General features: G+C 41.1%; 1 protein-coding gene across 2 annotated transcripts in view; it reads right to left on the reverse strand.

Moving 5' to 3' along the window:
• ATP8B4 (ATPase phospholipid transporting 8B4 (putative)) overlaps positions 1-16,913 on the reverse strand; it is a 185,987-nt gene that overhangs the window by 39,398 nt on the left and 129,676 nt on the right. For both annotated transcript variants that reach the window (XM_069983371.1, XM_069983382.1), the window contains exons 14-15: positions 2,653-2,861; positions 63-106 (exon numbers count right to left, since the gene is read on the reverse strand). In XM_069983371.1, coding sequence (XP_069839472.1) covers positions 63-106; positions 2,653-2,861 — 253 coding nt within the window. The remainder of the gene's footprint in view (positions 1-62; positions 107-2,652; positions 2,862-16,913) is intronic.

Genomic DNA, 16,913 nt, shown 5'->3' on the forward strand with positions numbered 1-16,913 from the left:
AAAAATGCACAAATAACAAGCAATAATAAATATGATTTCTCAAAACTGAGAACAATTAATACCTCAGTAACTTCCACTTTCCGACCCAGCTCATCACGCACTTCACCTAGAAAAGAAAAAATCATTAAGGAGTCTTAAGACTCAACATCTACAAATTTCAACAGCTTGTATGTTCAAAGAAGTATGCTCAATAAAATGTTAATGCGGTTTCTGGCAAACTAAGCGAAGAAGCATAAAAACAGCATATCAGAAAAAAAAAAAAAAACTACACACAATACAACAGAATACTTTTGTGTGGCAAATAGCAAAATAGCTAATCACACAACAGAATCACTGTATAGTTGTTTAAAGTGACTCTGTACCCACAATCTACCCCCGCCCCCTCCAAACAGCTTGTACCTTCGGATAGCTGCTTAAAATCCAAGATCTGTCCTGGGTTCCGTTTGGCAGGTGATGCAGTTATTGTCCTAAAAAACAACTTTTAAACTTGCAGCTCTGTGTCAAATTGGCGTATCCTAGAGTGTCTGTGCCCTAGGCCTGAAACGCCCCTCTGTCCCTCCTCCCTGCCCTCATCATCATTAGGAATGCCCCTGGGCATCACTTGTCTGAACACTGCACATGTGTCTTAACGATCCAGCACATGTACAATGTTCAGACAGGTGATGATTAGAAGAAATCCTGACCAGGGGCATTCATAATGATGAAGAGGGCGGGGAGGAGGGACATAGGGGTGGTGCAGGCCTAGGGCACAGGTGCTCTAGGCCATACCTATTTGACACAGGGCTGCACGTTTAAAAGTTGCTTTTTAGGACAATAGGTGCTTCACCTGCCAAATGGACCCCAGGACAGCGGTTTTGGGGGGGCCGGGGCAGATTGTGGGTACAGAGTAACTTTAAGCAATGCTAAGTACACTTGTTTTTAAAAAATATTTTAAAAACGGTGTGATTTTGTTACACTAACACTGCTGAGGGGTGGCAAGGTGTTTTTGTGCTCTCACTGCTGTTATATCAGCTCAGCTGTTTGCCAGTAGTACACACACAGTAATGGTACACCAATAGATTATTTGACAGATCATTGAAGCCAAAGCCAGGGACAGACTAAAAACAGAATCAGTCATAAAGGAAAGACTAAGATTTCTCCTCTTTTCAAATCCATTCCTAGCTTTAAGGTCCTATTACATGGAGCGATTTTTAACGATTAACAACTAATTAAAAAACAATTGCAAACTAGATTGTTTATCGTTAACCTAAAATTGTTCACCAAATTACACAGAACGATAATCGCTAGTTACGATCGTTACTATGATCGTTATTACGATCATTTATTCCTTCTGATCCCAGCTAAACAATGACAATGTGCTATTACACTGAACTATTAGTGAAAAAATGCGGAACTTGAGTGACTGAATGTGGAATTACCACGAACGATTAGCGAACGATTAACGATAATTTTAGGTCCAGATCTAAATGAACAATCAATGACATACAAACGATTTTTCGATCGTTGCCTGCAATTACACAGAACGATGATCGTTTAAATTCGAACGATTTAACGATTTTCGCACAATAATCGTCCCGTGTAATAGGGCCCTTAGCCATTAGTTTCTTCTCTTCTCTTCTCTACATGCACACTCTGGGCTTTCTTTCCTGCACATAGCAATAGCTAAGCTCTGTGCTTACTTCCTGTGTTCTATCTTAGAGGTCCCTGTTACTAGAGACAGACTGAGCCTAACAGGCAGTGGACAGAAAATGCGAGGAAGTGAGAAACTTCATAGCGAAGAGTATAGGTTTTCTTTCTGGGGTAAGGAGTCGTCATTCTTAGTAAATCAAGTGAATTACAAAAATGTTAGGAATCACATAGACTATTAAATGCAATAAGTTGTTTAAAAGACAGTTACCATTTAAGGTCCATTCAAACATACAGGATCTGCAGTAGATTTGATGCTGTGTTCGGTCATTTAGTTACATTGATATCTGCAGCATCAAATCTGCTGCAGATCCTGTACTGTATGTGTGAAAAACCCTTAAACCAAATGTCTCCTCCTTCAGTAACTTCACTAGATTTATAAATTAAATGTAAAGACGAGTGAAGCGCTGAAAAATTCACAAATTTCCCTGCAAATTTGCAAATATTCGCAAATCACACTAAAACAGCTAAACATTTTTTTAGCTGTAGAGAGGAAGCAGAATTCCTAGCGAATTTGTAAAAATTCATCAACATAAAACATTTTCGTTTCCGTTTTGCTCATGTAAACGAAAAATTGCTAAATTGGAACTAAAACTAGTCATCTGGGTGGGCAAGCCACCTGTGACTAGTCACCGCTCTTTGCCTGTTGGAGAGCAGTGTGGGCATGACTGACAGGCAGAGAGGTCCGTTAGTGGCCTCTCTGCCTGACAATCATCCCTGCATTGTATGCTGACAGAGAGCAGTCACTAGACAAAGCATACTTTGCCACTGTGATGATAGTGAATCTCAATCTCAAGTAGGATTAAAATATTTTACTTAGGCAATACAATTAGAAGTGGGTTTTTAGCATATATACAGTATGTATGCACCATCATGATATAAACCCACATTAAATCCCAAGGAAGGAACTAATGCAAAGAACCCTGATTTATGGACACAATTATTTTATTCCCTTATTTTACTCACCAAACAGTCTTCCATTGATTGAGCATTTATTGAATGTCATGATGTTCTGAGTAAGTGTCCCCGTTTTGTCTGAGAATATATATTCTATTTGCCCTAATTCTTCGTTAAGGGTTGTAGTCCGAGCCTCAGCAGGGGTCCCTCTTTTAGAATAGAACATTTTACGGTCCCAGTTGATAAAGTAGCTATGTCCCAGCCGAATAACTTCAACACTTCAAAAAGAAAAAAAAAGAAAGAAAAAGAAAAGAAAATCAAAGGATGTGAGCAAGAATTGGCTTTTAAATACATTGCACTATATATTAGAAATAACAATGGCACAAAAAAATCATTTATAATAAAATGATGGGGTGATGTATATATAAGCATGCTTTTCACAATGAGGTACATGGAAAAGCATGATGAATTATTCTTAGTTACCCCAAATACATGCTGTAAATACATAATCCTCAGAGAGGACCTAATAATTCCACCTAATAATTCAATGGGTGGGAACTTTGCTGAAAAGTGGGACGTGAATGCTAGATTCAGGAAGTGTGATATGAGGCTGAGAAGGCATGATTCATGTTTAGGAGGGTTTGATTATGAAGTTTCTAATCATGTCCCTTGAAAATAGCATTTACATCCTATTTTGTAATAAAGTTCCTGTCCATCTTTCAGTGAAAAGTATAGACAAACAAATAGTGATAGTAGTAGTAGTAAAAACACCATTGGAATCAGGGAAACTGAGGCTATAACATATTTAAGGGATTATCCAGCATTAGAAAAACATTGCCATTGCCAGAGAAAGCACCACTCTTGTCTCCAGTTCAGGCGTGGTTTGCAATTTAGCTCCAGTCACTTCAATGGGGATAAGTTGCAAAACTTGCACCCAAACTGGAGACAAGAGTGGTGCTGTCTCTGGAAGAAAGTGGCCATGTTTTTCTAACGCTGGATAACCTCTTTAAAAAAAAAAGTCAGCTATACAGTTTAATTATTTTCAATATAATAAAAAAATCGAATTTTTCATGTGAAGTAAAAAATATGCCTCAATTTATGTGGAATAAAATAGCTTTAATTGATAGAACAATGCCATTATAATGAATGTTTGAGGACAATTCAACCGACACTGTCGGACCACAGACACGCTAAAAATCCATTTCTATTTTTACTGTTTCCAACATATCAACTTTTTTTTTTTTTCCCCACCCAACCCCACCCCATGGGACTGATCAGGAAGCCAACAAACCCAGAAACAGCATATCATAGTTCTGGACTACTAAAACAGCTTCCCTTAGGTTACTGTATTCATATTACCCAAATTGTTTTTTTTCCTGATATTATTCGCTTGATGATACAACCTCTCATATTCCATAATTGTTTTAATTTGGGAATTCCACTTATTTACATGCGGGGGATTAGCATCGGTCCATGCTCTTATGAGAAGATATTTGGCCAAAAACAAGGTTTTCAAAAGGACAAGTTTTTTGCTTCTGGGCCAACATATCAACTTTAACAAGTAATTGTTTATTTGTTTTCTGATATAGCCCACCCATTACACCACAGCTACAAGATTGTAGTCACTTTACCTATCAGTGGTTTTAACTTTATGGCTGCTTGGAATAATACCGAATGAGCACTTTTAAGAAATCATGTTGTACCACAACAGTAAAAATACCCCACTGGACCAAATTTTTCTGAAACATGGGATATATTTTTAACTATATTACATACATTGGCACTGTTGATCATTTATAAGCATGTACTAGATTCCGCACACCAGTGAAAAGGTGTTGTGATATTGTAGAGGACACAGTGAATGGTTTCTAATGGTTAAATCAGACTTCATATTGGAAAACATTAAGAATTTGACTTTTTTCCCTATGTACTTAATCAGGATAGATATATACCACCTATTATACCAATGGTAAAATGTAACTGACCTCCAATAGCCACCTATTATAAATTGAAGATAACTGAATGCACCATGTATTAATATTACCTTTTTCAACTACACCAGAACTGAAGGAAAGTTTTTGAAATATCAGTTGAGAAAAAGTTACTGTACGGTTTTGGGGCCCCATCAATGTGAGCCAAAGCATTGTTGAACAATGATGTATCTTTTTCTTCAGATTGGTGATCTGCCAAAATTTCTTCAAAGACACAGTAACACCAGTCAGGGTAGTCATAAAACATCCCAGAAGAATATCAGGCATCTATAGGCCTCTTGTGTTAATGCTCCATAGACAGATAAGGAGAATGTTTTGGCCAGAAGAGGTCTTATTAAGTTTGGTGTTAAACTCATACAGCGTTCATTACAGCTGGAGAAGAACATCATACTGTACATCAAGAGACAAAACATAGTGGTAGTAGTGTGCTAATGCAAATCTGGATGGCTCCATCTGTTATGAATGTTATCTGTCTGTAAACTGAAGCCTAACTGGGCAATGACAGAAAGACAATGAGCCAAAAATCCATGTTTTCATTATAATGTCTGAAGAAAAACAACATGAACATTTCGGATTTCTCTAGTCATAGACTTGACACCAGGAACGAGTACATGACAAAATCATATCCAAAGAATAGACTGTTACTCTTCACCCCTTCCCGTCAGTAACATGTATATATACGTTCCTGATGCACATACCCTGTGCAGTAGGAATGTATATATATGTTCCTGACTACCTGATGTGAGCGGGAGTGCTGCATCGAGAGCAATCCCGCTCACATCAATGACCGGGGCCTGGAGGTAATGAGAGTCAGCTGCGATCCTGCAGCTGACTCTCATTAACCTCTTAAACGCTGTGATCTACAGCGATCACGACGTTTAAGGTGCTCAGTGACAAATCTAGCATCTGTCACAGAGTGATTGGGACCCCCGCAGTCTCAATTGCATGTGCCGACAGGCGGGGGGTAAGCTCCTAACCTCCGTCCTGTCGGTTTGGCGATCCATGTATAGAGTCTGCTCTCAGACAGGCTCTATACATAGATCGCCAATAACACTGATCTTTGCTATGGCATAGCATAGACCAGTATATGCAATCTAATGATTGCATACTTTACAGTGATAAACAAGTAAAAAAAAAAAAAAAAGTTTTATAAAAGTATTAAAAAAAACCTTATAAACCCCCTCCCAATAAAAGTTTAAAAGACCCCCTTGCCCATTGTAAACATATAAATATAAACAAATAAACATATTACACATCGTAGCGTGCGGAATTGTTTGATCTATTAAAATATAACATTATTGTTCCCGCACAGTGAACGGCGTAAACAGGAAAAAAAAACACACCAGGATTGCTGATTTTATTAAATTATATATCACAAAATTTTTTTTATAAAAAGCAATCAAAATTTGTCTGCTACACCAATATAATATTGCTAAAAACTAGAGATCATGGCGCAAAAAAATGACACCCCATCCAGCCCTGTAGGTGGAAAAATAAAAGCGCTATGGCTCTTAGAAGGCGGAGAGGAACATTGCATTTATCTGACCTGGACTTTTGTGCATCAAAGGGCTCTGTCTTGAACGGATTAAAGACAGATATTATATTATGATAATTGGTGGCCAGTTATTAGGTTTATGGAGGATGTTACTTTTCGACACTGAGAATTATATACATTTTATAATAGAAGAAACAATTTACAAGTTGTGTAAGGTATCTCCTTTGTCTGATACCAAAAAATAAATAAAATAATATAAAAATAACTTAACAATTTAAATCAACCCCCCCCCCACCCCCCGACTGCCTTCCGAACTGGCAGCACTGATAGATATCAATTAAAGCATTTAGACCATACCTTTGTTGCCTCTGTTTTTATTTTCTTAAATCAAATACCTTTATTAACCCTTTGAGGACCAGGCCCAAAATGACCCAGTGGACCGCGCAAATTTTGATCTTAGTGTTATCGTTTTTCCCTCCTCCCCTTCTAAGAGCTCTAGCACTTTCAGTTTTTTATCTACAAGGCCATGTAATGGCTTACTTGTTACAGGAATAGTTGTACTTTGTAATGGCGTCTTTCATTCTACCATAACATGTATGATGGAATTCCAAATATATTATTTATGAAGATATAAATTGGTGAAATCGCAAAAAAAGAATGCAATATGGTAACGTTTGGGGGGTTCCTGTGTCTACGTAATGCACTATATGGTAAAAGCGACATGATACAATTATTCTATAGGTCAGCCCGAACACAACCGTATGCAGGTTACACAGATTCTCTAACGTTATATATTTTTTAAAAATGAAATCCTTTTTTTTGGCAATTAATTATAAATAAAACGGGGCTGTATGGGGTGTAATTTTTTCCGCCATGATCTCTAGTTTTTATTAATACCAGATTTGTGAAGATCGGACGTTTTGATCACTTTTTATAAAAAATTTTTATATATAATGTAACATAAAATCGGTAATCCGCGCACTTTTTTCCCTCTTTCGTGTACGCCGTTTACCGTTCGCAATGAAGCTTGTTATATTTTAATAGATCGGACAATTACGCACACTACGGTATATTATATGTTTATTTGTTTATTTATTTTTATATGTTTTATTTATATAATGGGAAAGGGGGGTGATTTCAACTTTTATTGGGGGAGGGGTTTTGGGGTAGTGTGTTAGTGTTTTTAACTTTTTTTTTTTTTACACATTTGAAGTCCCTTTGGGGGACTTTTACATCCAGTACTTGGATTTTTACACTGATCATTGCTATGCCACATATGCCATATGTGTTATCGGCGATCTGCTCATTGAGCCTGCCTGTGCAGGCTCAGTGTAGCAGATCGCCGATCGGACCGCACAGAGGAAGGTGAGAGACCTCCGGCAGTCCGTTTTACCGATCGGGACCCACGCAGTCACACTGCGGGGGTCCCGATCGGTAAGTGACCGGAGACTCCCCCTGTCACTTACACTTAAACGCCGCGGTCGCGGCGTTTAAGGAGTTAATGACACGCGGCAGCGCGATCGCTGCAGCGTGTCATTACCGGTGAGGTCCCGGCTGCTCACTGCAGCCGGCCCCCACCTGCTGTGAAGCGCGCTCCGCCCCGGAGCACGCTTCATAGCGGGAGAAACACCCAGGACGTACAGTTAAGCCCTAGGTCGTCTGGGGACAGACTTCCATGGCGTAACTATACGCCCTGGGTCGTCTGGGGACAGACTTCCATGGCGTAACTATACGCCCTGGGTCGTTTAAGGGTTAAGGGTGTTATTCAGGGCGTTATTCAAGGTAAAGGAGGCAGGGCTGGGATTCCCTTGGCTCTAGCACTGCTATACCTCACTGTGGTCCATGCCCACCCATTTGTGACTCGCAGGAGGGGAAGAAGAGACCAACTGCCAGAAATCTCTCCTGCACCTGACCTGATGCTTTATGCCAGTCAAGTAAGTATAGCTTTGTTTAAATGCATGATAACTAAAAAAAATAATAATTAATGTAAATTGCAAATAGGCTTTATATCACATATAATGTTGATTTAGGTTTTGAAAGTTACAACAACAGGTACACTTTAACAAATAGCCCTCTTAAAGTGGTTATACCAAGTTTCGTATCAATAAGCTACCATGTGGCCATTTTAAGCCAAGAAGAAAATGCTTCCAATGAAAAACAGAAGGTTGGTCCATTTCAGAGACTGCCTTTACACTGTGATATTCAGAATTGTTACCACCCATTTTAAGTTCTGATTAGAAAGCACAAAAGTAGGCTTGCTACTCCAATTCAGTTGCTCAACCCTAGGAGTAAGAGGTGGAAGCAGCCAAAACAAAGTTTGGTTTATTTCGGATTTGTTTTTCCAAAATTTTAAAAGCTTATTTTTATTACGTACTAGCAAATCTACCCAAATTTGCAGTAGTTTTTTTCCCATTTAACTTTTTGTTTGTTGTGTTGGTTGTTCAAAACTTTATTTGCTACTGATATGAAGCCAACATATTCAATAAAGAGAACCTTTTACTACAAAATACAAAAATGTTATACTAAGAGTTAACGCTTTATGCCATGCAAGTCTTTTGTCCAGTTGCAGGGTAATTTTTAAAAGCATGACTGCTCTTAAAGGGTTTTAATTAATGAGAGTACAATAATTCAGTATAGGTCTGTCCACAGCCAGTAAAGAAAAATGTCTGGGTGCAGGCATTTGACATCTTGCCAGTTGACATCTTGCCACATTAGAAACTAGGGTTACTGATATAGACCCTACTATCCTCTTTAAATAACTGCCTGTTTAAAAGTAAAACTGCCACTATAGGATGATACATGAGCCCTTGTATTTCATGAGTTGTTTTGGTAAAGGGCTTAGGAGCTGCAGAACCTGTAGGTCCAAGACAGCTGTAACCCAATTTAAAATCATCCAAAAGTATGTTTGGAAAATCTGTGCATTTGTCCCGATGTATTTTCTGTTCACCTGGTGAGTGGACAGGGAGTGTGGGAAGGCAGGGAGGAGGCGTGGTCTCCTCCGGCACCCAATTTATCATGATTTAAAGCACGATCACACTGAGAAATCCCACCTGCCTCAGTGCCGCTAAGGGATGGCTTGCGCACCTCCACTTCCATCGCTCTCCGGTCAAAGAATTGACAAGTCAATTCTTTCAGCAAAGAGTGGCGGGAGCGGAGGTGCGCAAGCCCTCCCATAAAAACATTGCGGCGGGCGGGATTTTGCGGCTGGGGGTGTTTTGACATATGTGTAAACATACCCTTTCGTTTGCTAACATGTATATAATGGTGAAAATCTTATTTTCATGCCTGTCATGCAGCAGCCTCAGATCCACCTGCTATGCAGCATGCACCTCTTAGTAAATTCGCTTTATGTAAGACCTATGTACAAGATCACCAGTCTTGATAAATTCCCCCCTGAATTTTCTCATCCCATAAAGCTACAGTTCCTTTATTTAGATGGTATCTTAGATCTTATGTAATATGTAATAAGAGTAGAAATTTCATTCATATGACCATGGTTTAAAGAAAATAATAATATATGAGACTTTGAAAGATAACAAATGTTATTATTTGTGGGAAAAATTAATATCAGGCACCATAGGAATTTATAGGTAACAACTTTTTTTTTTTTTTTTTTTTCATTTTTAGAATGTTTTGCTTTTTCTGTTAAGTAATCATAAATGAAGGCAACCAAACAAATCATGAGTGACTGAAGCGCAAGAATCATTTACAAAGGCTTTCTGTTACAGTAACTTCAAATTGCCAGTATAAATTACAAGGATGGTCCGCAAAAGCTAGAAGCTCTGCTTGATGAGACATTTGTGGTCTGTGACATGCATCCAATATGCTACAGGACATACGCGAATGATGACATTATCTAAATGGGAAGTACACTTACAAATTAAATATAGAATCTAGCTAATATCCCTTATTTGTTCCGACATGCTCATTTATTTTTAATTGTTTTACCTACTAACTGTATATATGCTATGTTAAGCAGGGAGTGGTTTTCTAGGGGAATGTTCTAGTTCTAACTAAAGTAAATTAAAGAGTCAAGGTCATTAAAAATTACTTTTGACCTGTCATCAGGCATGCCGTGCACTGATTGGCTGATGGGGAGCCGGGAACCTCACACACAGCCGCGGCGCCGAGCAGGTAATGTATGCTCAGGGCCGAGGGCTGCAGGCGGTTAAAAGGGCCGGGTTACATACCTGCAAAGGAATGCAAATTCCGCTGTGGGTATGTGACCCATTCAACTTCACACCCATTCACTTCACACTATTATCATACATTCTTTGTTAGATGGGGTAAGAGGAGTAATTCAATAATGTACCTATATCATAGTGTTAAAATATATATTAACAGTAATGGAGGTCATATACATTTATTGGGCTTCTCCCCTTTTCTGGCCCATTATAACATTTTTTTCTCTATAGGCTAATAAAACAAGTTCACATCTAAATATAGAGAAAGGGATGTAATCTCTGTAGTATTTTTTCCACATCATATTGCTGCATGTTAGTATTCTGTGAGGGTGCCAAAATCTAAAAGTGTTTTGGAGATACTGCTAGTGTAAAATAATACAGCCAATTAACTACAAAAGCCGGTAAAAACATAGCTGGACAAAGATGATACGAAAGAAGAGAAAGCAAGAAAGTGTTGTGTCTTGGAAGTGTGTGAGTATTTTCTTGCTGGACAATAGCACATTTACCAACCCCTTTCAGATGTTGTAAAAAAACAAATGGTATATGAGAAAAATAACCATGTGTAGACATGAGATGTAGAGCTGAAGACAATGCCACACACTTAAAATGTTGTAAACTCTGCTCAATATGAATTTAGCTTGACATTGTAGTCTGTGACATGAAAGTATTTGACTTGGCATTGTTAAAAAACATATTTTATACACAAAAGAAGTCTGTTTATTTTAAGATGCAACAAATTATGTGCATGCTAAAAGGGAGGCTCTTGTAGGGTAAGTGAACAGAGCAAAAGTTCACTATAATATGTTCTCCCTACCTTCTTGATACTTACAAAAATGGGTGACACAAATATGAAGAACTTAAAAATGTCCCTGAAGCGTGCTGCCTCTACATAAATTCTGTGTGCACCAGCATGCGCACGTAGGGAATCGCAGAGCCCCCCCCCCCAACCCCGTTCTGCCCCTCTGGTATAAAAAGCCTAAAAAAGCGTATAAAAAGCGTGTGTTAATAAATGTATTTGCATCTGGCCCCTCTCCGCCAGAAAATGGCCACTGTGTACCTTAATAAATGTCCCCCATGACTTTAGACATCAGGTTTAGATCACTTTTTCACATATGAATTTGGCAGAAAAGTATGTAATCCCTGATCCCAGGTATAAAATGAGTTAACATATCCTGGATTGCTACATAGAAAGAGTAATCTCATTTGTACGAAAACGAATACCTATGTTCATCCTGGTAGGCTTCACACACGAACATTTGCCTGCTCAGCAATTAACTGTTGTATGCTATACATATAAAATAGAGATTAATTATAATTTAATTTATAACTAAATGAGTGAATATACTTCTGTAGATGTATTTTGTCTGCAGTCCCTACAAAATCATAGGGCCCCCTCCATAGAAAAACTTAGTACATACCGACACCCCATTGACAGATCCAACAGACAGATTAACTTTTTTTTGGTTCTTTGTGTTGTAAAACATCTTTACTGGGGGTGTTGTGTGAATACTGATAAACTGAATACCGAAATACTGATATAAAACTAGCTCATTAAAAAAAACAACAGATCAGACCCTTTCCACAACCTTAGTGGAAAAATAAAGAATATTTCTCTAAAGCCTCGCAAAACGTTACCTGACACTCATGTCAGAAAATGTAGAAAAGATGTTTTATAAAAAAAAGACTCTGTGGGGGAAATAAAGTGCAGGCTTAGAATTAGACAGTCTAAGAATGCTCCAGATTTTTAACAATGCCTTGGACTGTCTTAAAGGAAAAAACTATCAGCGGGTTAGGTACCTAACCTGCTGATAACTCCCTATTGGGTACGGGGCACCAAAGACGAAGGTGCGTTTCTTACCTTTATCCTGGGCGCCATTTCCGAGATATTCATTTTTGCATTAATACGTTGACCACCCGTAGCTTTCCATCTTTTCAATATAAAGTTATTAAGGATTCTGCACAGTTTTGTTGTTATCTAGGTGCCCCCACCCCCACGGATTGCATAGAATCATCAGCTCTCAGTCCACTCCGACACGCTCCCTGCTCCTGGCCCGCACCATCCGAGACGGCATCACGTGTCCTCCTTCTCTTCAATGGGCCGGGTAAGCGCTTCTATCCCAGCCAATTTGAAGTGAAGGAGGACGGCGGTGGCTGTTGCAGCTGTCACTGACTCCTTCTCTAACAGCAGTCACCGGTACCGTGTGCCCCCCCCCCAGCCCCAGAGCTCACCCCCTGACTGTGACCCGTCACCCCTCCCTCTCCCCCTCCCCCTCCGTCAATTGCTCCGAGCCGCTCGCCCGCTGCGCTTACCGGCGGCACCCCCCCCCCATCCATCAATTGTTCAGGGCCGCTCGCCTGCGGCGCTTATCGGCGGCCTCGCGGCTCACTGTCCCCCGTCACTCACTGTCAACCCCCCACCCAGGTCCATCGATTGCTCGCGGTGCTTCCCGGCGGTCCCACGGCTCACTATCCCCCATCACCTGCTGCTGCTGGGCGCTCGCCCGCACCCCCCCCGTCCATCAATTGCTGTGAGCCGCTCGCCCGCAGGCGCTTCCAGGCAGCTCGTCAAACCCCCCCCACCCCCCCCCCCCACCCCCGTCAATTGCTGAGAGCCGTGGGGCCGCCGGCGCTTATCGGCAGCCTCGCGGCTTACTGTCCCCCGTCACTCACTGTCAACCCCCCCCCCCCCCCCCCAAGTCCATCAATTGCTCGCGGCGCGGGGCCACCGGTAAGCGCCGCGCCCCGCAGCTCACTGTCCCCCGTCACTTGCGGCTGCATCGATTGTTCCCCCCCCCTCCGTCCATCAATTGTTCCTCCCCCCCCCCGGTCGCCCGTGGCTCACTGACCCCCATCACATGCGGTCACTGCGGCTGCACGTCTCATCAGCTCTGCTATGCCATCACCATCTCAGCTCTGCTACACTGTCTCACCATCTCAGCTCTGCTATGCCATCACCATCTCAGCTCTGCTACACCATCTCACCTCTGCTACACCGTCTCACCGACTCAGCTCTGCTACACCGTCTCACCATCTCAGCTCTGCTATGCCATCACCATCTCAGCTCTGCTACACCGTCTCACCATCTCAGCTCTGCTAGACAGTCTCACTATCTCAGCTCTGCTACGCCATCCCCATTTCAGCTCTGCTACACCGTCTCACCATCTCAGCTCTGCTATGCCATCACCATCTCAGCTCTGCTATGCCCTCACCATCTCAGCTCTGCTACACCGTCTCACCATCTCAGCTCTGCTACGCCATCACCATTTCAGCTCTGGTACACCGTCTCACCATCTCAGCTCTGCCATGCCATCACAATCTCAGCTCTGCTACGCCGCCATCATCATCTCAGTTCTGCTACGCCATCACCATCTCAGCTCTGCTACTTCATCATCAGACATAAGCATTGCATGATGGGAAATGTAGTTTCCTATCTTGATTATAGACCATGTTTTAGAAAAACTTGTAACTCAGGAACTGCAGCAGCTAGAAAGATGGGAGACGGCTCAAAATACTCAGGGGGACTTGGTGAGTAAGAATAGCATTAAATTTTTTTTATTTTGGGGGGAATACCCCTTTAATCTTTACGCAAATGGGTTGCTTGGTGCACTAGTGGCGGAACAGGGGTAGGCCCCACCCCCAGTGTACCAAAACAGCCTATTTGCATAGGGCTAACCAGTGAATATCTCAGCTCCAAAAATGTAGGTAAGAAACTTAGCTCCCTATAGGGTACAGGGCACTGAGGATAAAGTTATCAGCAGGTTAGATACCTCTCACCTGCTGTTAGTTTCCCTTTAGGGTCTCCTGTATATTTTCATTTGACATTAGCAAGACGGCTATGCCCCTGTAAACATGACCTCACAACGAACAATGCTTAAATGGACACGTTTTCAAACAACTTCTTTCCATATGTGATTTCTAACATTTTGGTAAGTCACTTGTGAAAATACTTCTGCTCCTATTATCTACACGGAGCTTCCTTTCTCAATGTAAACCTCCCCCGTCCCTTAAAACTCATTGAGGGAGATTTATCAAACATGGTGTAAAGTGAAACTGGCTCAGTTGCCCCTAGCAACCAATCAGATTCCACCTTTCATTTTCCAAAGAGTCTGTGAGGAATGAAAAGTGGAATCTGATTGGTTGCTAGGGGCAGTTTCACTTTACACCATGTTTAATAAATCTCCCCCAATGTTTCATTAAAAAAAGCCTTCTAGAGCATCGGCCCTTGTAAAGATGGGCCTCCTGAAATGCTACTCTTTTCCTCCCACTCGTTGTCTAGGTTACTGACCACCACTCTGCTCTAAACACAGTGTTACATCTGTTGTGTATATAATTATAGTATACATATATTATACAGTATATATACGCACTGGGAGAGATTTATCAAACATGGTGTAAAGTGAAACTGGCTCAGTTGCCCCTAGCAACCAATCAGATTCCACCTTTCATTTTCCAAAGAGTCTGTGGAGAATGAAAGGTTGAATATGATTGGTTGCTAGTGGCAACTGAGCCAGTTTCACTTTACACCATGTTTGATAAATCTCCCCCACTGTCTCTATATAGCTATATATACACCAGCCTGACCACTGCTTTTAAAGGACAGTGGTGGTCAGTAACCCAGATAACAAGCTGTCAAAATGGGAGTGAAAGAGTAGCCATACCAGGAGAAGGCAAGTGTGCTAAATGTACAGTACAGTGGTCCCTCAACTTATGCCTTATTCACACGTCAGTATATTTTTCCAATCCGCAAATTTCAGTCAGTAACAATCTGCAAATTCAATCCGTATTGCATCCGTATTGCATCCGTAAAAAAAATACGGACCCTATAGAGTTGTATTGGGTGTGTCAGTTACTGTCCGTACTAGAGCCTGTCCTTTTTTTTGCGGAACGGATTGCAGCCCAGTACACAACACGGATGTGTGTGTGGGTCCATTGAAATACATTGGTCCTATTTTTCTGTGGATCCGCAATTGCGGACAGGAACAGGATGTGTGAATAGGGCGTTACAATGGCCTCAGGACACAATATTTTCAACATACAATGTTCCTTTTTGGACCATCATAACTTGAGACCAGACTCAACATACAATGCTACAGACAGTCAGGATTTGCAGGACATGTGAATAAGTAGATGCTTTATCAATAAAAGTGCCCATTTTACTTGAAAATTTGTAGTGATTGGCTATCTACTATCTCCTCTGTACACTGCAATGTAATACTACATGTCCTGTACTGCTCTTTATCTGTGCCAGGATGAGTTGCTTCGTTAGGCACCAGTTGAGGACGACTTCATTTTATTTTTCTGGGACCCTGACAGAACTGTACAGGACCCTAAAAACACTCTAGTCTTCTATATAGGAAGTAATTTACAGCTTCCAGTAGTTCTTTCTGACTGTTGTATGTAAGGACTTGCTTCATCTATCTATTGGGGTGATATTTTGCGGCTTCAGAACCAATTACCAGTTTTCCATAGAGTTATGGACTCAACATACAATGGTTTCAACCTACAATGGTCGTCCCAGAACCAATTAATATTGTGTGTTGAGGGACCACTGTATTTACAAAAAAAAAAAAAAACTATATAAGTTGAGACTGGAATATGCCTTAATCATATTTACTTGTCTAAGTTGGCTAATGAATTGTTAAAAATTATGAATTGGTACAGCCAATTAGCCAAAGTAAATATGTAAATGAGCCTGTTTAATGTACTGGGGGCATTCCCTGGCCCGAGTGCACAGTCCTACCCACCCATCGGCTTGTACTACGCCTCCTAATTCTGACTATTCATATATGCATACGTAGTGAAATCTCCCTTCCTAGATCTTTTGCAGTAACAGCTCCAATACAGCACTGGTCTAGTGTTACTGTGCAAGCGTAGAGAGATCTGGGATGAGAAGGGAGACATCACTACTTATGCCTATATGAATATACTTAAGTAGTAGGCGTAGTACAAACCTACGAGTGGGTAGAACAGTTCATTGAAGGGGCGAGAAACACCCCCAGTGCACCAAACTGCTCATTTATCTATTTGTTTTGGCTAATAAAAACAAAAAAATTGCACAACAGCGACAAAAAAGAGAAGCACTAGAATCTGCATCTTTCCTCTACAGGCACCTATTGGCAATTTTGTTCTTCAGATTATTGGGAATTTAAAGTGACACTGTCACCCCCTATTTGCATTTTGACTTCTCTCCACAGGTGTAAAGGGTAAATGTTACAGCTTTCGTTACTTATTTTATATCACACCTCATGGTGCTTGTTCTGGTAAATAGTTGTTTTTATCACCTGTGGATTGGTATTTGTGGGCGGGACCTCGGGGCCTATGTGCCACATTGCTCCACCCCTAGCTCCACTTAGCTCCGCCCCATCTGTGACGTCATCGCCGCTTTAGGCTGGCCCTTCCAATGGCTGCTGAGGAGGCGGGGCCTATGCGGAGATCGCATCACGGATGGGGCAGGGCTAAGTGGTGCTAGGGGCGGAGCGATGTGGCACATAGGCTGCGAGGCCCCACCCACAAATACCAATCCACAGGTGATAAAAACGACTTTTTACCAGAACAAGCAACATGAGGTGTGATATAAAATAAGTAATGAAAGCTGTAACATATACCCTTTTCACCTGTGGAGAGCAGTCAAAATGCAAAAAGGGGGTGACAGTGTCACTT

The sequence above is a fragment of the Dendropsophus ebraccatus genome, chromosome 1 (genome assembly GCF_027789765.1).
Source record: "Dendropsophus ebraccatus isolate aDenEbr1 chromosome 1, aDenEbr1.pat, whole genome shotgun sequence".
Taxonomy (NCBI): Eukaryota; Metazoa; Chordata; class Amphibia; order Anura; family Hylidae; genus Dendropsophus; species Dendropsophus ebraccatus.